Raw genomic sequence first — 21,695 nt, 5'->3', positions numbered from 1 at the left:
CGTGCCTACTACATACCAAGTACCTAGACTGCATGCTTTACATTTATTTCATACTGAATGTTGCTTGGCTTTAGCAGAACCTTTATTTTTTTTTATGCAAAAACTTGATAATGGTGTGTGTAATAGAAGAAGCTTTATTTTAAAATTGCCTCCAGTCTTTTTAAGGTAATTATTTACTGTTGTGGCTAAAAGAAATATCTGCGCTTAAAGTTGTTTGATGTGAAGGAACTAGATGGGTCATTTTCAGTTGGTTAACTTAAGAACCAGTTTTGCCTTTGAAATACTTAAATGCTGACACTTTATTTTTTTTTTCCTTTAAATAAGAATATTTATATCATGTTGGTAGAACCTGTATCTTTAATACATCATCTGTAAACTGATTAAATTAGTTACCCATTGGATACTAAAAACATTAAGCTAAACTTAGAGACCCAGTTTGTTTTGTAACATGCATGAAATGAATTGCCTGAAATTCCTTGATTAAACGGCACGGTAGCAAGATATTTAGTTAAAAGGAGACCTAATATGATTGTAGAGGTAAACTATAATCTATTGAAAGAAATTGCTCATCTTTTGGAAGAGGTCCTTTTGCAATCTGGGTTTCTGTTAACCATTTTGTGAACCTGTATCACCAGTAATTGCTTTAGCATGTTCAGTTCAGTTCAGTCGCTCAGTTGTGTCCGACTCTCTGGGACCCCATGGACTGTGGCATGCCAGGCCTCCCTATCCATCACCAACTCCCGGAGTTTACTCACACTTATGTCCGTTGAGTTGGTGATGCCATGCAACCATCTCATCTTCTGTCGTCCCCTTCTCCCTCCCTCAATCTTTCCCAGCATCAGGGTCTTTTCAAATGATTCAGTTCTTCCCATCAGGTGGCCAAAGTACTGGAGTTTCAGCTTCAGCATCAGTCCTTCCAATGAATATTCAGGACTGATTTCCTTTAGGATGGACTGGTTTGGATCCCCTTGCAGTCCAAGGGACTCTCAAGAGTCTTCTTCAACACCACAGTTCAAAAGTATCAATTCTTCAGCGCTCAGCTTTCTTTATAGTCCAGCTCTCACATCCATACACCGACGGACCTTTATCCACAAAGTAATGTCTCTGCTTTTTAATATGCTGTCTAGGTTGGTCATAACTTTTCTTCCAAGGAGCAAGCGTCTTTTAATTTCATGGCTGCAGTTACCATCTGCAGTGATTTTGGAGCCCCCCAAAATAAAGTCTCTTCACTGTTTCCATTGTTTCCCCATCTATTTGCCATGAAGCGATGGGACCAGATGCCATGAGTTTTAAGCCAACTTTTTCACTCTCCCCTTTCACTTTCATCAAGAGGCTGTTTAGTTCTTCTTCACTTTCTGCCGTAAGGGTGGTGTCGTCTGCATATCTGAGGCAATCTTGATTCCAGCTTGTGCTTCACCCAGCCCAGCGTTTCTCATGATGTACTCTGCATATAAGTTAAATAAGCAGGGTGACAATATAGAGCCTTGACATACTCCTTTCCCGATTTGGAAGTCTGTTGTTCCATGTCCAGTTCTAACTGTTGCTTCCTGATTTGCATACAGATTTCTCAGGAGGCAGGTCAGGTGGTCTGGTATTCCCATCTCTTTCAGAATTTTCCACATTAAGTTCCTTTAAAAAGGAAGAGCTAACCTGACAGACTGTGTTTAGCTGTAGGTATGATGATTAAGAGTTTGGATTCTGTGATTAGTATTGATTATTTGTATTGTTATCTTACACTCTAGCATTTACAGTGTAATCTTTGGCAAGTCCTTTATGCCTAAACTTCAATTTCTTCATCTCTAAAGTGTAGTAGGGACTTCCCTGGCGATCCAATGGTTAAGACTGTGCACTTCCACTGCAGAAGGCATAGGTTCAAGTCCCTAATTGGGGAACTAAGATCCCATATACCATGCTGTGTGGCCAAAAAGAAAATAAAAGAAAAATGTAGGTAATACTGTTACTTAACTTCATATGATTGGTAAATACTTGGACATAGTAAATATTCAATAAATGTTATCCAATCTTTTTATAGTCCTTACTAAAGTTCCTTTTCATTTAATGAATAAATGGACTTTTATTCTTAACAGCATATTAAAATATTTTCTTGTCAATAAATATTTACATAATCTTAATGGTTATATTTCAGCATACTATTTGTCATCCTTAATAACTATCAATATTTTGTTATTGTGCAAATAAGGTTGTATTTGATATTTCTGGTAAGTATAGCCTTTTGTAATCATGCTTTTTTAAGGATAATAATGCTGTTGAATATGAATCTTAGGGCTCCTGTTTCAAGCAAAAAACTGAAACACATAGGTATAAAAATTATCTTGTATGCAAGTTTTCAATAGAACTTAAATTTCGTGCCTAGGAGTTGAAGTAGAGGTTATTTTCCTGGAGCAGAAAGATCTACATTTCTGTCACGAGCCAGTGATCAGGAAGGGTGCGTATTGTAGGCATCTTTAGAGCACTAGGCCATCGTCTTGGAGTTGGTATAGGATTGCTGTCCTCAACTTCAGTTTTGTTTTGCAATGTCAATATAAATTCAAAGAAAATACAAAAGCAATCTACTCTGTTGAAAAATAGTTCGTACAGCTTGAACAAACAGTGCTATATAATCTGTTTTTGTGGGGCAAAGGAAAATGGGATGTCTGAGTGTTTTTTTTTTTTCTTCTCAAACAGCCTCATTCCAATCAGCAGTGTAATTGGAATGCAATTCCAGTCTGGAGGAGGAAGGGGAATTTTTGGCAAGAAGATACTGAGCATTTGGGAGTTTAATTCAGATTTAGTATAGGCAGCCATGCATTATGAGTACAACTCAGTAAGAGCAGCAATAGCATTCTACTTTTACAGCTGGGAGTTGTACTCTGGTATTATTAGATGGTGTGTTACATATAGATAACGCTTTTCCAACCAGAAGAAGGAATCATCAACTTAAATGGTAATATTTATTGCATCTGTACTTCTGCACGTGGTTTCCTCCATCACTGCCTCTAATAAAATATAGTAAAGAAGATTTTTGTGAAATTTAAAAATATTTCTTGAGAAAACAACAACAAAGAAAGGCATTTATAGCATATTTGAATTGTACCTGACCAGCAAGCTCTGAGGGCAGAAGACTGTGTCTTATTTATCTGTATATCTGCAGAATCTGTCGTCCCACTTGGCACAAAGTAGTTATTCAGGAAATGCGAATGAAAGGGTGAATGAAGGAGCATTCCGTTCTCATTAAGCATCTCAAGATGGTCACATCTACTTGTGTGTGAAATAGAGAGGAATTACCAGTGTACCAGCCAGGCTGACCTTACCTTATTTTGATTATCTCCTCTATTTCAAACCCACCTATCTGCTGAAGAGTAGAATAGCTGGAACAGGTTTTAGGTTTGGGAAGTGTAGACTTAGGAGTGACAAATGCTTGGAAGAAATTTGAGAAGGGTAGCAGCATGATCATATTAGTCTAGTAAAATTAACCTAGTGTAAATCCACAGGCTGTGTGAGGCTTGGTCCCTGATGGGATCTGAAGTAATGGCACTGTGCTGGCGTCATGCCACGTTTGTAGTTCACATTACTCAAAATTGACATATGGCTGTTAAATATCTGAAGTCCTGTATAATGTTTTAATACAGAAATTAGTGGAAGTTCATTGAGTTATATTCTTAAGAATTATGCACTTTTCTTTGTAAATTATTTCAAGAGAAAACTTAACATTAAAAATTTTAAAATATTGATATCTGTCTAGGGGTAAGTCTGTACTCTTTAGCCTTTGTTCTGGCCCTCACACCCCCTTACAAGGTTTCTCTCCTGCGAGTCCCTTCCTATAATTTCTCAGTTCCTGTGTTTCTCAACATTATTTTTACCTCTCTCCTGTAATAATCATTTATAAAGCAAAAATGAAAGCTCTTCCTCTCTGCTGCCCTTCCCTAGTGCCACATTCCCAGTCTTGGCTCAACTTTCTATAGTTTTCTGTTATAGAAAGTGATTTACAGATATAAATTTGTGCAAATATAAATGTAAAATTACACTACAAATATAAAAACACATTGTAATACTATATATTTCTCAGGAGATTCTGATGTGTACCTCCTTAGTGACAGTGACAAATAGGAGTTTGTCCTAGTGAAATTCAGTAACTCGCTGAGCATTTACTGAGCTCTTATGATTGGCACCGAGGATGGAAGGAGCAGTGGGCAGTGGTTCTAGGACCAAGACTCCAAGGGCTGAAAATGAATTTATGTGAATAAATACCAGAATCTCAAATGGTGGTTGAAAATCTCATTTGAAGATTTACAAGTGCACTCTTTTGCTACTAGGATGTAAATAATTAAAAGGTTGTCTGGAGCTGTTGAAATGAAGTGTTAAAGTTGGCACTCTGACCAGTCTTGATATTTCTTTGTTTTAAATTAATCTTGTTTCTCTGTGTTATCTTCCTTAGTCTCAGAGTTGCTAAAATTTCTCTCTATAAACTTTGAACCTGACTTTAAAGTTCTTTGCTCTTTTGATTTTTTCAGTTACTCTTTAAAACTTAGTCATATATTAGCAACATCATACTTGTGATTAAAAGGAAAAATGTCAAACATGATCTGATGAGTATCTTTTAAATAGCGGGAAATGATAATAACATTGTATAAGCCAAAACTATGATTACTTGCAGACTGGTAATCTATCACATAGTATTACAAGTCCCTCTTTGAATGAAATCATTTTAGATGATTTTGGAGTTTGTTTTTTATTTAGCATTTTACTAAGTGCCCATCAAATGTCTGGCGCAGTGTTGGCTTGGTGCAGGGGCTGTAAAGAAATGATACAGACATGATGCAGCTGAATGGAGCTTACCACCTCTAGTTACAAGCAACATTCTAAACCGAAAAACATAATAACGTGTGGCAAGTGCCTGGGATAAGTATGGGCTTCTGTGAAAATGCAAGTGGGCAAAAGGTTGAGAGAAATATGTTCTAAAAAGCTTCCTTCCCTTTTGAGACCTAAATACGGGTAGTTGAAGTTGCCTGGGGCAGATGTTTTGGGGAGAGAGAATGGCACATGAAGGCTGTGGGTGAGAGAATATGTTTGAGAATGTGAAGGTTTAGTGTGGCTGGATCTTGGACTTGGATGCTTGAAGAGGACGGGCGGTGGTGGAAGACGAGGTCAGAGAGCAGGAGCCAGGGCCTGATGGGCTTACTAGCCAGATAGGTTTTGGGCTGAACACCTTGGCAGTATTATAAGAATGGAGGTCAATAGAAGAGACAAGAGATACAAGGTTCCTGAGAAAGTGGGAGGTTGGGTATGTGATCCAGAGCACCAGTGGAAGGACTGTTTTGAGTGTTTTACACATGTTTTGGAAAGTTATTAGAGAAATGGATGGAAGGAATTAATATTTTTAGAAAAATCATTTTAGGTCTAGTGTGGAGACCTGATTGAAGGCAGTTGGGGCTTAAGGCAGGGGACTGATTGGGAGGCTGTTGTAATGACTTAAACAGTAGTTGATGGTGGTCTGCACAGGTGTAATGGCACTGGTAATAGGGAGAAGTGGACAGATGAAGGATATTTCAGAGGCAGAGTTGATTAGAAGTGGTAATTGCCAGGAGGTGGGGAGGGGGTAGTATAGTGAAGGTTGCTGTGGAGGTTTCTGACTAGGGCAATAGAATGGAAAGCAAAGATATTTATTGAAAGAAAGTTAACTGGAGAAGGAGTTTGAGGGAAAGGGGGATAGTGATTTTTATTTGAGGGTGTATTTAGTGTGCCTGTGTGGACCTGGAGTTCAAGAGAGAGCTGAGGGTTGGGTTTATAGATTGAGGTGTCATCAAAATGGTAAAGACCAGGGAGAACATATGAAAAAATGGCTCATCAAATTTATTTTTCAAGACGAGAGGAAGAGCTTTGTCAGACTGTCAAAACTATGAACTTTCTCCCCAGGAGAGTACACGTGGATATAACAGTTTTTATTTTCCTCGTCCACCCTGGTTTATTTCAGGAGATTGAATATAGTCCCCTGTGCTGTACAGTAGTGCCTTGTTTATCTGAATCCCAAACGCCTAAGTTACCCCTCCCCTAATCTTTTCCCCTTTGTAACCATGTTTGTTCCCTACGTCTGTGAATCTGCTTCTGTTTTGTAAATAAGTTCATCTGTATCATGTCTTAGATTTCCCACGTAAGTGACAGCATATGGTATTTGTCTTTCTCTTTCTGATTGACTTCACTTGAAGTATGGTGATCTCTAGGTCCACCCATGTAGTTGCAAATGGCAGTTTTTCTTTTTTTTTTTATGGCTGAGTAGTATTCCTGTGTATGTGTGGATCACATCTTTTTTATCCATTTATCTGTTGATGGACATTTACATTGCTTCCTTGTCTTGGCTATTATAAGTAGTGCTTTTATGAACATTGGGGTACATGTATCTTTTGGAATTAACATTTTCTCCAGATATGTGCCCAGTAGTGGGATTACTGAATCATGTGGCCACACTGTGTTTTGAGGAACCTCCGTGTTGTTTTCCATAGTGGCTGCACCAACTTCATCCCCACCGACAGTGCAGGAGGGTTCCCTTTTCTCCACACCCTCACTAGCGTTTATTATTTGTAGACTTTTTAATGATGGCCATTCTGACTGGGGTGAGGTGACACCTCATTGTAGTTTTGATTGCCACTTCTCTCGTATTAGCAGTGTTGAGCCTCTTTCCATGTGTCTGTTGGCCATCTGTATGTCTTATTTGGAGTAGTATGACTACTCCTTTAGTTGTAGTTGAGATCTTCTGCCCATTTTTTGACTGGGTTTTTTTGTTTGTTTTTGTTACTGAGTTGTATGAGCTGTTTGTATGTTTTGGAAATTAAGCCCTTGTTGGTTGCATTGTTTGCAAATATTTTCTCCTATTCTGTAGGTTGTCTTTTTGTTTATGATTTCCTTTGCTGTGTAAAGCTTATAAATTTGATTCAGTTCAGTTCAGTCGCTCAGTCGTGTCCAACCCTTTGCGACCCCATGAATAGCAGCACTCCAGGCCTCCCTGTCCATCACCAACTCCCAGAGTTGTGTTACCCAAACTCATGTCCATCGAGTCGGTGATGCCATCCAGCCATCTCATCCTCTGTCGTCCCCTTCTCTTCCTGCCCCCAATCCCTCCAAGCATCAGGGTCTTTTCCAGTGAGTCAACTCTTCTCATGAGGGGGCCAAAGTATTGGAGTTTCAGCTTCAGCATCAGTCCTTCCAATGAACACCCAGGACTGATCTCCTCCAGGATGGACTGGTTGGATCTCCTTGCAGTCCAAGGGACTCTCAAAGAGTCCTCTCCAACACCACAATCCCATTTGTTTATTTTTGCTTTATTTCTGTTGTCTTGGAGACTGACCCAAGAAACCATTGATTTATGTCAGAGAAGCTTTGCCTGTATTCTCTTCTGGGCGTTTTATGGTGTCATGTCTTATATTTAAATCTTTAAGCCAGTTTAAGTTTTTTTGTGTGTATGGTATGAGAGACTGTTCTAACTTCATTGATTTCCATGTGGCTGTCCAGTTTTTTTAGTACCACTTGTTGAAGAGACTGTCTTTTCTCCGTTGTATATTCTTGCCTTGTCATGGAGTAATCGACTCTGGGTTTGCAGGTCTGTTTCTGGGCTCTGTTCTGTCCCACCGACCCATGTGTGTTGGTGGCAGTACTGCACTGTTTTGATTTCTGTAACTTTGTAGTATTGTTTGAGGTTTGGGAAGGTTATGCCTCCACCTTTGTTCTTTCTCCTTAGATTGCTTTGGCTATTCTGGGTCTTTTATGGTTTCATAAAAATTTTAGGTTTATTTGTTCTGGTTCTGGGAAAAGTGATGTGGGTAATTTGATAGTGATCACATTAAATCTGTAGATGGCCTTGAGTAGTACGACCACTTTAACAGTATTCTTTGAATCCAAGAGCATGGGATATCTTTCCATTTCTTTATTTTTATTTTTGTCTGTGCTGAGTCTTCGTTGCTGCATGTGGACTTTCTCTAGTTAGAGCGAGCGGGGCTACTCTCTAGTTGGAGCAGGTGGGGGCTACTCTTTAGGTGCAGTGCTCAGGCTTCTCATTGCATTGGCTTCTCTTGTTGCAGAGCATAGGCTTTAGAGCTTCAGTGGTTGCAGCTCATGGGCTCTAGAGCATGGGCTCAGTAGTTGTGGTATACAGACTTAGTTGCTCCACAGCATGTGGGATCTTCTGGGACCAGGGGTTGAACCTGTGTCCCTGCATTGCAAGGTGGATTCTTAACCACCGAACCACCAGGGAAGCCCCTTTTCATTTCTTTGAATCATCTTCAATTTCCTTTATGAGTGTTTTATAGCGCTCAGCATATAAGTCTTTCACCTCCTTGGTGAGGTTTATTCCTATGGTGTTTTTTTTTTTTTTTTAGATGCAATTTCAGAAGAGATTTATTTCCCCCCTTGCCCTTTTCTCGTATTTCACTGTTAGTGTAAAGAAATGTGACAGATTTAGGCACGACAATCTTGTATTCTGATATCTTGCTGAATTTATCAGTACTAGTGGTTTTTATGTGTGTCTTTAGGGTTTTTTATGTATAGTAGTGTCATGTCATCTGCATCAATGCTGGCTGAATAGAAGTGGTGAGAGTGGGCATCCTTGTCTTGTTCCAGATTTTAGCAGGAGGTCTTTCTGCTTTTCAGTGTTGAGTGTTATGTTGGCTGTGGGTTTGTCATAAATAGCTTTTTTTATGTTGAGATATGTTTTCTCTGTAGTTTTTATCATGAATGGATACTGAATTTTATCAAATGTTTTTTTGCACCCATTGAGATGATAATGTGGCTTTTTTTGGGTCTTTCATTGATGTGGTGTATCACGTTGATTGATTTTCATATGTTGAGCCATCCTTGTGACTGTGGAATGAATTCAGCTTGATCGTGGTGTGTGATCTTTTTTATGTGTTGTTGGATTCAGTTTGCCAATATTGTGTTGAGCATGTAACAGTTTACATATAATTCCAAGGTTTATAGGATGGACATCTGTGCTCCTTAGGTTATAGAGTAAAAGAGGACCTGAGTGAGGACATCTCTGAAGAACCTCAACTTTCATGGATGGAGCAAAGGAAAGAGATCTGGCAAACAAGACTTAGAGTAAATTTTATACTTGGATTGTTTATGATACATATGCACAATGGAGTATTACTCAGCCATCAAAAGGAATGCATTTGATTCAGTTCTAATGAGGTGGATGAACCTAGAGCCTATTATACAGATTGAAGTAAGTCAGAAAGATAGATATTGTATGTTAATGCATATAAATGGAATACAGAAAGCTGGTACTGATGAACGTATCTGCAGGGCAGCAGAGAGACGCAGACATGGAGGACAGCCTTATGGACATAGGCGGGAAGGAGAGGGAGGGACGACTTGAGAGAGGAGCATGGAAACATACACACTGCCACGTGTGAAATAGATAGCGGGTGGGAAGTTGCTGTATGACGCGGGGAGCTCAGACCCGCTGCTCTGTGAAGCCGAGAGGGGTGGGATGGGCTGGGAGGTGGGAGGGAGATCCAAGAGGGAGGGGACATACGTACACCTATGGCTGATCCATGTTGATATATGGCAGAAGCCAACACAATATTGTAAGGCAATTATCCTCCAATTAAAAATAACTTAATTTTAAAAAATTACGCTTGATGTAAATTTTATGTTTGGTGTTAAGCAGAAACCAAAAGTAGAGAGGGGTTCCAGAAGAGGGAGTAGTCAGTAGTGGCAAATGCCCCCCAGGGGCGAGTGCAGTAAAGAATGAAAAGCGCCCATTGGATGGATTTAGTAATTAGGTCCCCAGTGCTTTGGAGAAGCAGTGTCAGGCAATGGTGAGAGGAGAAGCCAAACTACAGTTAATTGAGGCGTTAGTGGGTAGTAAAGAAGTGAAGTCACAAAGTGTACACACTGTTTTAAAGTAGTTCAGTTATGGAAGAAAAGAGTTAAGATGGTGGCTGGAGTGCAGAGGCACGGGCAAGTGTATGAGTAAATACTGATGAGGCCATCACTAGAGGAGGTGAGGGGACAGGTTCTTGAGAAAGTGATGGGTTGGGTATGAAATCCATAGCACGATCGGAAGGATGCCATTAGAGGAGTGAACATGGTAAGTGGGAGGAAGAAAAAAAGAATGAGTGTTAAAACAGTGTGTTTGTAGGCTTAGTGATAAGAAGTTGGAGAACTTCCCTTGTATTTTTTTTCTCTGAAGTAGGATGTATAGTTATTTATGTTTTGAATCATAGAATGCTGATTTAAAAATTACTACTACCTTGTCAACACTGCAGGTTATGATTTGAATTTATATATGTGCTGTATGGGCTTCCCTGGTGGCTCAGTGGTACAGAATCTGCCTGCCAATGCCGGAGACGTGTGTTCAGTCCCTCGGTAGGGAAGAGCCCCCGGAGAAGGAAATAACAACCCATTCCAGTATTCTAATCTGAAAAATCCCATGAATAGAAGAGCCTAGCAGGCTACAGTTCATGGTATCGCAAAAGAGCTGGATAGACCTAGCGACTAAACAGTGTGTGTTGTGTATGTATAGATCCTGAGTATTCTGTTCAGTTTATGTGATGATAACAAAAGTTGAGGGGGTTTTATTTTTTTTTTAAATTCTTTATCATATCACATTCCAAGTTCTCTATGACAACAGCACCCCTGTTCTTGGTTTTCTTGTTTTAAAAAAGTTTTTTTTTTTTGACCATGCCACAAGGCATGGTGGATCTTGGGTCCCCAACCAGGGCTTGAATGCACAGCCCCTGCAGTGGAGGCGCAGAGTCTTCATTGCTGGGCCCCAGGGAAGTCCCGTGGGAGGTGTTCTCCTCAGTCAGCTTTCTGATTTGGTATTCTGAAATATGGCCTTGGTTTTCATGATTGAGTTTTTATGTTCTTAAACTGTTTCTAACACAGGGCATAAGAGACTCTGACTAGTAAATCAGTTTCTTGTGCTTACTTAATAATTTTATTCATTTGTCAGTGACATCTGTCTTCAAGATTATTTTTATTTGAACTTTTCACAGTGATTCGTTTATTTAGACTTGTTCCCAAGGTTTGTTAAGTGAATTTTTACACACTAAACTTCCAATAAGTGCAACTAATTGAACAGACCATTTAAACTATCAGTAGAAGTGGGTAGAAATTAGTCACACATTACTTTCATAGATATTTTATAAATTAAAGTATAAATATATGGACATTGGTGGTTTCCCTTCACTTATAACAAGTTTGAATTACAGAAGTTCAGTGACTGCATAAGCAGAGGTTTTTAAATTGACATGTAATTCATGTACTGTAAAATTCATCCCTCTAAAGCATGTGCAGTCCAGTGATTTTAGAATTGATCTATTCACAAGGCTGTGCAGCCATCACCATGTAAGTAATCATTTAATGCAGGGTAATCCAGAGAATGTGGATTTGGGATATCTGTCTTGATACATTAACTTTTAGTTTTTGGAAGACAGAGTCGATCTTTCTTGTCATTTAGCCAGTGTTTCTGTGGAGTTTAGATGGAGAGAAATAACGATGTTATTTTTTTTTAAATGTCATCTATATCATTTAAGCTTTATTTTACTTATGATCCTTTTCAATATAGAATTATTTTACCCTTAAAGTATATGTATATTAATCCCAGTGTATGTATTTCCTCCTTAGAACTGTGTTTTTCCCTTGCTATCAAGCTACTCTGAGACTAGATCTTGATGGAAGATAGGAATCGGTTCTTTGTTAGAATACCAGATTTATAAACTTTGTTGCCCTCACCTGTTACTGGTGATCATTGCTGAAGTTGCAGCCACTGGTTCAGCTGTCTTTTGCTAAGCTTTAATCAAAGATTGTGATCATATTTCATACCTTGCTATAATTAGTGTTTAATTATTATTCACTAGTATTTCACAGTGTTTCAAAATGTTTGACGGTGCAATCTCACCATTTTAATTCTTCCCATGTATTTTTTTTTTTTTTTCAGTACTCTGTGCAAAAAACTTGGTGAAAAAGGATTTTTTCCGTAAGTAAATTAACTTTAAATCTTGTATATTGTATGTAGATTTTTTTGCAAAGCATTTTCAGAATTGTCTGGTTTAGGGATTTCTCTGTTCAGAAATATACTTATTGTTTTATGAATTCTTTGATGGAGCCTTTTGGCGTCACATTTCTTACAGAGGATTTTGTGCTCCTTAGCCCCTTTCCCTTTATCCACTGAGGCCCCCAGCGTGTTTGTGTGAAATGTGTGTGTGTAACGTATACTGAAGGTGTGCATACTACTAGGTTTCTAGAAGAGATTTGAGAGTATTTTTTAAACACTTTCCCCCTAACATTTTGTAGAAATTTTACCCATGCATTCAGGAGTTATTGGAAGGCAGTGAAGTCATTCAGTCTGCTTGGAATTTCCAGAGTGTAGGAAAGAAAGCTCTGCCTCATTTGACCATAGAAGCTCCTAATGTCTCAGGCTCCAAAAAAGACATTTAGTTACTGTGTTTGCAGTTTCTTTGTCAGTCAGTTGTGATATTTTTTTGTGGCTTTATTTAGGATTAAGTTCTGTGAGGGAGGATTGGGAAGTACCCCTCACACATATTTAAAATCTTTACCCTATAATATTAGACTTCACATTGGCTTTAAATTTTTGAGTAAAAATCATATAATTTGTTTGTTAAAAAAAAAAAGTCTAAGCCAGCAAAATTTGATAGATAAAATATTTGAAATTAGAAATAGAGAAGTTCATTAGATTTTTAAAGTTCAGATCCTACCAGCCAGCAAAAACTGGCTATATGCTAATTAATATATGACTTAGTTAATTTTCAAGGTTTGATTAAAAGAAGTAATAAGCTTTTGATCTATTTTAAATCATATTTAATTCATTCCCCTTAAAATTTTAATTACTTCAGTCTTCCTAGAAGAGCACCTTAAAGTTTATAAAATAACATTAACTGTGTAAATTATGGTATGCTTATATGGTAGAGCAGTTAAACAGGATAATTTGGGACATGGTTAAGTAGTTTCCATTTATGTACCATATTCTTTTTACCCTACAGCATGTTGCAGGAGGGGGGCCAGTGACTCTCTCCTTGCTGCCCCAGTTAGTGTTACCTTCACAGTGGCTACTGAACTATCCCCCTCTTCCCTGTTGCCGATGATCTAAACTGATGTGTACCCCTTTGACCTTCCTCTAGGTTGATCCGAAGTAGGATTTATCCTAGTGGGACTTCAGAGTGCCCAGTAGGATTGGCTAGGCAGGTGACACGGAGAAGAGGGAGTGAAGTAAGGCATTGTCTACCCACCCCCACTTCCAGGACAACTGTTCTGGTTTTAAAGACAACATCTTCAGTTTTGTCTCCTTACCTTCCTTCCCAAATTCTTTTCCTTCCTCTGGAGTCCCAAGACACACCTTCTCCAATAAAGCATCAGATATCTTTGTCTCAGTCTTCCTAGGAAATCTAGAGAAATCTTATTCTAAGTCTTTGTAAGCCCCTGAGAGTCTGTTATTATCAATTACATGATCTTTATCTGTTCATAAGTTGTATGTGAAAAAAAAGAAGGAAATCTTTCCCCTTTTTATTGGTGTAAGCAGTAAAAATTGATAAAAATTCTTGAGTTGTGAGGATGCTTCAGGGATAAGAAAACTAGAGGAAACTGTGATTATCTTTGAAACCCAGGTTGGAAGAAACACTTGATGGTCTGGTGGGAAAACAGGAAACCCGTTTGTGAGGCCTTCAGGAGAGACTCAGCTGGGGACGGAGCACCCCAGGTTCACGCTGGGAGGGTCCTCCCTCTATGACAGATACATTTATTTTTGATGTGTTGATATGTTGAGGGTTGCCCATATCAATTTCAAAGAAAGAGTTGAATGATAGTTCCTAAATCTCTCAATTAAATTTGAGTGAGAGTGTGTTTATATTGATCAGAATGCTGTTATCATTGATACTGCAATATAGTTCTTTTTGCTTGTAGATCAATTTAAGTCATGTGGAATGAAAAGTGTAAATTTGAATATGAAGCATGACTATAGGCCGACATTATATATATTTAACTATAGGAAGAAATGCACTGCCGTGTGTTGTCTTTTGTAGAGTAATTTGTATAATTTGAGATAATACTACCTTTACTTTGAGATAATCTTTTCTGAGAAAAGTTTTGCTAACTCATCTTCGGGAACTATTTTCAAGCTTACTGGCTTTTAAAAATATTACACCCCCGCTTCCCCCCAAATTTTGGCAGAAAAAAATTTCAAACACATAGGAACATGTAAAGAATTTTACAATGAATATCCATCATCCACATTCTGTCATTAACTTCATCACATATCTATCCATTTATCCATTGTGTTCTTTAATAGTATCTGTTGTTATTGTCTTTTTTCCTCTTTTTTTATTGGAGGATAATTGCTTTAATATTGTTTTGTCCTCTACATGTATACAATGGAATATTAAAATCACTCAGTCGTGTCTGACTCTTTGTGACCCCATGGATACACCTGTTCTCTGTCCATGGAATTCTCCAGGCAAGAATACTGGAGTGGGTTAGCCATTCCCTTCTCCAGGGGGATGGAATATTACTCAGCTACAAAAAAGAATATATTCATTTTGTTTTTAAAAGAATGTTTTTATTAGTGTCAAGTTCTTTTTGTCTTTTATGCAACATTTAAATAAAATCTTTGTGTGTAAGATACTTTGTTAAGGTGCTGTGTAGGGCCAAATGGAAGTCATTGAGCTTGAGCATGTTTGGTTGAATGTTTTTTCTTCCCCCACCCCAATCAAAAACAGCTTTATTTTATCTGCTAAGTAACTCACTTTTAAGTGGAAATTTTTGTCTCATTATTTGAAGCTCATTAAGTGCATTACTGTAGTGAGGAAGTTCCTGAGTTTTAGCTATTTTATATGACTCAAATGATGGGGAGAATTGAGAAATTTTTTTAAAATATAGAAAATAGCCACTTTATATTTACCAGTAGAGGTCTCACTAACTTGTGAAAACTTTATCTTCCGACTGCATTAGGGGAACTTGACTCTCATGTTAAATTCTTGTAGGATAATATAATCAGGTAAGTTGAAACCCAGGTATTTTTTTGTTAGGGAGAAGAGCTTGTATTTTGTATTATATAACAGAAAGGAACATAGGAAGATGAGATTCAGACTTTCATACTTAAATAAGGATCTAGAAGCCACACCTACTGACTTATGTGTGAAAAAGTTGTTTTTCTCAGTCTTGATTCTTTAACTAGTTAAGGGCCATCTAAAGGGAAAGCTAGAAATGTGATTTTTAAAATTTTGTTTTTACTTAGAGACTTATATGTTTATTTGTTTAGATAGTAGAATCAAAAGAACCAGATAAAATGGATTATAAAAATTAATATTATTGCAAGTAGAGGGGAAAGTATTCTTCCATTAGACGCATTTACAAAAGCTTAGGTTTTATTGAAATACTAATATGAATAGTGCTAAACTGCAAGAAATATATAGTTAAATAGATTGATACTCTCACTTGCCAAGGTTTTTCTTGAATACTTAATACTGCTAAATATTAGTCTTCTCTTATTTGAAGTTGCTAGATCACAGAATCATAGAATTGAGGAACTGGCTAGATGATTTATGTCTGGCCTTGAATATTGGCAGATTAATATCTTGACTTAAAAAATTAGCATAGTTATCAAGGTACAAAGTTTCTGCAATTATCAACACTTACCAGTATTTCATTTTAGTATTTTCAGCTGTCTCTGGGAAATCTGCGTTATCCCAGTATGTCTAACTCCTGAATTGTTGTTTTGGTCTCTAACATTTTGTTTAGTTCCACCTTCTTCCCCTGAATTTTAAAATTCTACTCATCCTACTGTGTGAAAGTTAGAACAGCTTCTCTGTGCCTTTAACCTTTCCTTCTCTGGATACCATTAGTAGACAGATGCGACAGTATTTTTATAGCAATGCTCAAAAATCTAAAACAGCTCCCCGTTTTCTATTTAAGTCATTTCAAGCCTTTATTTTCTGACTTTTAAGCCTTTCTTACTAATCAGTCTAATCTCTCCAACGGTATTTACTTTTTACACTTCAGCACAAAGGCTTTTATTAGATTGCTCAAAGCCCTTCAAGTATTGTTATACCCCGCTTGGTGCTCCTTTTGTTTGTTCTTTAAACCCCAGAGGAATCCCATGCCCTCAAAATGGGCTGTAGGTTGGGGAGCCTTTCTCTACTGTTCAGACTCAGGTGGTTCTGCTTTTCCGAGCTCTTGTACTCAACTGTTGAACCAGGGAGCAAATGAGAGGTATGATACAGTGTAAAGAGCATAAAGTTACGAACCAGACTGTGTGCCTGGGTGTAAGAGTCTACACTTCAGACCCTGGCTCTCCACCTCCTACTGTGTGACCTTAGGCTAGTTAATTAACCCCTTTGTGCCTCAGTTTCCTCATCAGTAAAATAGAGATAGTAGTAGTATTCACTCCATAGAATGATTTTGAAGATTAAGAGGTTTAATATACATAAAGCATTTAGAATAGTGCCTGACATGGTATTATAAGTGTTTTCTTTATAATCAGTATGGTCAAAAACTTGCTTATTCTTGGGGTTTTTTGTTTTGTTTATAATGTATAGTGTTTTAATATTCTCAGATAGGAAGCTCTTTTAAGGCAGGGTGTTAAATTTTTTGTTTCAGTTTGTCATAACTCATGGTAGTTATTCAGTAAAAAACTTTATGGCTAATTTGATTTCTTGGTAGCCTGTGTTCCCGTGTCAAAACTTCAGTAAGCTCTTTCTGTAACTGAGCTACTAAGGGAGACCTTGGGAAAGCTCTGAGAGAGCCAGGTATGCTTTAAGCATTCACCCCTCAGGGGTTAAAGGGCTGGTAAAGATGAATGAAGACTACATTGTAAGATAATCTCTAGACTGGTAGTTTAAGTGAGATTGTTCGAGACAGGAGCAAGAAAAAAAAATGTAGGTTTGATACTTAATGTAGAATTAGTTTTAATCTTAGTTTTAAAATGGACCACTTTTCATTTGTAGCTTAATGTTAAAGTTTTTATAAAGAATGGAATAAGTCTTTTGTAGCAAATGTTAGTCTTTATATAATTAATCTTCTTGTCAAAATATTCTTTAAACCCTCCCTTTTTTCCCCCCACCCCCCACAGGGCTTCCTGATCCATTTGCTAAGGTGGTGGTTGATGGATCTGGGCAATGCCATTCTACAGATACTGTGAAGAATACACTCGATCCAAAATGGAATCAGCATTATGACCTGTAGGTTTAAATGGTTTATTTGAAATAAAAACATAGACTCAATATTATTTGATATAGTCTTTGAAAAGAATCACTGAATATGATCTGAGTTTGATCATGGTGTAATTTGATTGTCACAGAGGGATGCGAAACCTTGTGTGAAGATGTGGGGTCCTTAATAAGCCTATGAAGAACGAGACGTGTGCACAGTAAAGTGCAGCCCCCCCTTCAGTCACATAGAGCATTAATTCACTTTAGGTCAGTTTGTTCAGCTGCCAAGTCATGTCCGAATCTTTGCAACCCCATGGACTGCACCATGCCAGGCTTCCCTGTCCCTTTGCATCTCCTGAAATTTGCCCAAGTTCATGTCCATTACATTGGCAATGCCATCCAATCATCTCATCTTCTGTCATCCTCTTCTCCTTCTGCCTTCAATCTTTCCCAGCATCAGGGTCTTTTCCAGTGAGTTGGCTGTTTGCATCAGGTGCCCAAAGTATTGGAGCTTCAGCTTCAGCATCAGTTCTTCTGAGTATTTAGGGTTGATTTCCTTTAAGATTGACTGGTTTGATCTGGTTAGGTCAGTTATAAATATAAAATCAGAAATCATCATTGGAGTACACACACAGGCATTCTCTTTGTTTCTTATATGGATGATTTCTTCTAAAATCTATTTTAATCATAGTAACATATGTACCGTTTTTTAAAAGGCAGATGATACTGTAGGGCTTTTAATGGGAAAATTCTTATTCCTGATTCTAATTCTCAAGGTAACTGTTTTCAATAACTTTGGCCGTTGTAGAATTTTCTACATTTAGGTATCGTGCTTATTTATAGCATTTAATGTAAATATATGTTTATTTAGTATTAGGTATTATTTAAAATTTTTTTTACCATATAAGATCATTTAGCTCTTACAGCTGATCTCTCTCATCCCATTCCTACAGCATCCATATGCCCCTTTCCTTCTCCCAGCCCTCCTATATATAGTTATTTGAACCTTCTTGTTTAAATCATATTGTTCTTTGTTTATGCTATTATCATGTAAAATATTCATGACTGAGTCATGTGGTGTGCAATGATTGTATTTTCTTTCTGGACACCTTTTTATTTTTATGAAATTAATAGCTGTCTAACTTTACCATTTGTTTAGTTTTCCATCTGTCTCATTGAGCACTTCACAGACTCTCTCTCCTACAGTGTATTTGAAATACAGTGCTCAGTGTTTACTGTGATTTTAATCTGGATACTTAGACTCTTCAGTCACAGGAAACTTTTCTGTTTGTTTAATGATCTATAGATAATTCCCTCTCCTCCATTGTATTTCTTTTTCCTCTTCTGGAACTCCTATTATTTGGATGGTACCTCTCCTGAATTGATTATCATTTAGTTGTCCTGTCTTTTTTCTCCCATATTAAAAAAAAGTGATAATAAAAATGTTTGCTTCTAGTAAAAAAATTAAAGTCCACATCAAAATATTTGGGCTGTTTTTTCAAGCATTCCTATTTAATATAATTTCTGCTCTCCAGTTTTTAATTTCCAATATCATTTTGCTTTCTCATTGTTTCTTTTTCATAACTTACTCTTACTTCCTGGAAGCAGTATCTTCTTTAATGAGAGAAGTTTTATAATTGTAGTTTTTTTCTTTTGTGTAACCTCTCTCTGCTCAGGTTTCCTTTTTTTCTTTTCTGTTAGTTTGATTTGGGTTCCTGTCTTTTTATATTCAAGGAGAGGCACTTAAATATTGATTGGAAACTATCTGCCCATGGATAGTGCTGGCCTGCTTGGTAGGGTAGTCAGGAGTAACTGACATTTTCTGCACAGAATTCTTCCTTCTCCTTCCTGGGGGCTATATTCTTGATCTGAAAGGGTTCTTGGATCTGAAAGACTTAAGGATGCTAGGAGGTCTCTCCATTCACTAGATTAATCCCTTCTCTGAATACCCTGTTTTTATTACAGAATTTCACCTCCTCCCTCAGCTGTGCCTACTGTCTCTGAGTGCTGCTATGGTTGAGGATGAACTGGGTTGGGGAAGGGATTCAGGAAGTCTTTCCATCCCTTTTATTTATTTACTTTTTTAAATTGACTTGTTGATTTAACTTTCCATTCCTTTTAAACACTTTTCGCTACTCCTTCTGTTTCAACCTCGTCATCACCATTGGAGTATATTAGGCTTACCATTTGGGAATATTTCAGGGATTGGTGACAATAATCTTGTTTCAGGGAGTCTCAGAGGGAGACAGTCATTCAAGGATACAGGCTGACAGAAACTTTCCTGTTTTTTGTATATGTTCCCAGGGTCTCTCTGGGCTTTGATATCCAGCCTTCCAACAGGATGCTTAAGCCAGTGGATGGGTAGGCTTTAAGGCCTCAAGGAACCAGTATTTTAGCATACCTGTGTATCAGGCTTGCCAGCTGGGACACTGACTTTAGTGTGATTTTTTTTTTTTTTTTAATATTTGGTCTGGGGTGATTTATCTTGTTAATACTTGATTCTGATTCTAGAATTTTTAAATGTCATGGAGGTACATAGTTACCGAATAAGCTCTGTTTAGGTTTATTTGAAAATTGATACACGTGTACTGAATGATATTTTAGTCTAGATTTTTTCATTTGCAAGCCGTAGAAATGAAATTCACATTGGCTTCATTTTTGAAAAGTGTTGCCTTACATAATGAAACATATACACACTGATATGTACAAAATAGATACTCAACAGGGACCTATTGTAATAACCTACATGGGAAAAGAATGAGTATATGTATAACTGATTCACTTTGATGTGCATCTGAAACCAACACAACAGTGTAAATATACTCCAGTATAAAGTAAAAAATGTAAAAGTATTAGCTTACGTAATTAAAAGGAGGGTAGGCATGCTTTAACACAGCTGGATCCAAGGCCTCAAGTGTGCCTTTCATGTTACTCATTTAAAAGATTTAGTCCTTACTTAAGTGGTATAGGTTTTTTGTTTTTTTTTTTAATTTTTCTGATATTACTGCTTTACTGAATTACACTTTAAGGTCAAGGTTGCTGGACCAAAAATTTGACCTCTTAGAGTCATTGAAATTTAGGGTTCTACTGATACAATTATTTTATTGTATTTTCGCATGGGATGACACCATGTTAACAATTGGCTGTGGTAGAGCTTCTCCACACTTCCAGGTGTATGCACAGACAAGTGTAGTAACGCTTTTCCCTGCTCTGCTTGTCTGCAGGCAGTGAAGTGAAATCTGCAAGAGTCCTGCTCGCTCAAGGCCTGCATACAGGAAAGAAGCAGGGGAAAAGCGTTACAATCAGCTTTTGTTCTACAGCATTTTAAAACATAACAGGTATGTCAGATTTTTGGTCTGTCAGCCTTGACAATGCCCCTTGAAAATGAACTGAGTATTCGCTGAGGTAATAGGTCATGTCATTGAAATATATTTAAAATGTGACTGTGATAAAAGGTCTTCTAAGATTTTTGTTTTTGGGAAGAAATAATCATAAACTTCCATAGAGTTCTGTGACACTAGTTCCTAAAATAGTTTCTTTTATTAACAAAAATTGTTACTCAATCTGAAAGTGGCAAATGTGTTAAAGAATATATTAAAAATTCTTTTTAGACTTTACTTTTGAGCTTTTTTTAAAAAAAAATTCAGTCCTGTGGATAGATTGAATTCAAACATATTTCGGGCTATCTAACCATATTCTAAACATTTGTGACTTTGGACTACAACAAAAAGGAAAGAAAACTTAGAAAACTTTTATATTAACTACTCATAGTTACCAAGTTACTCATGCAGTCATTTTGTTTTTTTTTTAGGTATATTGGAAAGTCTGATTCAGTTACGATCAGTGTATGGAATCACAAGAAGATCCATAAAAAACAAGGTGCTGGATTTCTTGGTTGTGTTCGTCTTCTTTCCAATGCCATCAACCGCCTCAAAGACACTGGTTGTAAGTAGATGACGAGTGCTCTTAAAAATTTAAATATACAAATTTAAATATATATACGTATATCTATATTTTGATGGGGGAGGCAGAGGTCCGAAACCTGACTTCCCCTGTATATCTGAAACATTGATAAAAATTCCTGGTCTGAATTTATTTTGTTGACTTTTTCAAAAGAAATGAAACATGTTAAGAATTCAGTTATGAGTGCCGTAATCAAAGTAAAACCAACATGCAGTGGTTGACATTGTTCCTTACTGTAACTGGTCAGGCCAGTGTTGTGTCTGTTATTATAGATGAGACACGAGAGAAGAAGTGAGTTGCTTCTAAATGATTAGTACCAGAACTGACTCAAACCCTTTTGTTAGTTTATAGTTGCCCTCTTATTAATATTTATGTTGTGTGTGGGGGCAGGGGTTATTTGAAATGGTTAGATAAAAATATGACAACAACTAGTATTTTTGGACTCTTATGTGCCAGGTACTGTGCTGAGAGTTTTACATAACTATCTGATTTAATCCTTAATATATGGTATAATTATAGTACTATAATTATACCTGAAAAAAATCAAGCTTTAGGGATAAATTACTTAAGAACCAA

General features: G+C 37.3%; 1 protein-coding gene across 1 annotated transcript in view; it reads left to right on the top strand.

Moving 5' to 3' along the window:
• Positions 1–21,695, top strand: part of SMURF2 (SMAD specific E3 ubiquitin protein ligase 2) — a 110,675-nt gene that overhangs the window by 54,259 nt on the left and 34,721 nt on the right. Inside the window, exons 2-4 of the mRNA XM_070390100.1 lie at positions 11,936–11,974; positions 17,078–17,186; positions 20,968–21,101. Of these exons, the coding sequence (XP_070246201.1) occupies positions 11,936–11,974; positions 17,078–17,186; positions 20,968–21,101 (282 nt within the window). The remainder of the gene's footprint in view (positions 1–11,935; positions 11,975–17,077; positions 17,187–20,967; positions 21,102–21,695) is intronic.

Source organism: Bos mutus, chromosome 19, assembly GCF_027580195.1.
Source record: "Bos mutus isolate GX-2022 chromosome 19, NWIPB_WYAK_1.1, whole genome shotgun sequence".
NCBI lineage: Eukaryota > Metazoa > Chordata > Mammalia > Artiodactyla > Bovidae > Bos > Bos mutus.
This window is presented reverse-complemented; position numbering and strand designations above follow the sequence as displayed.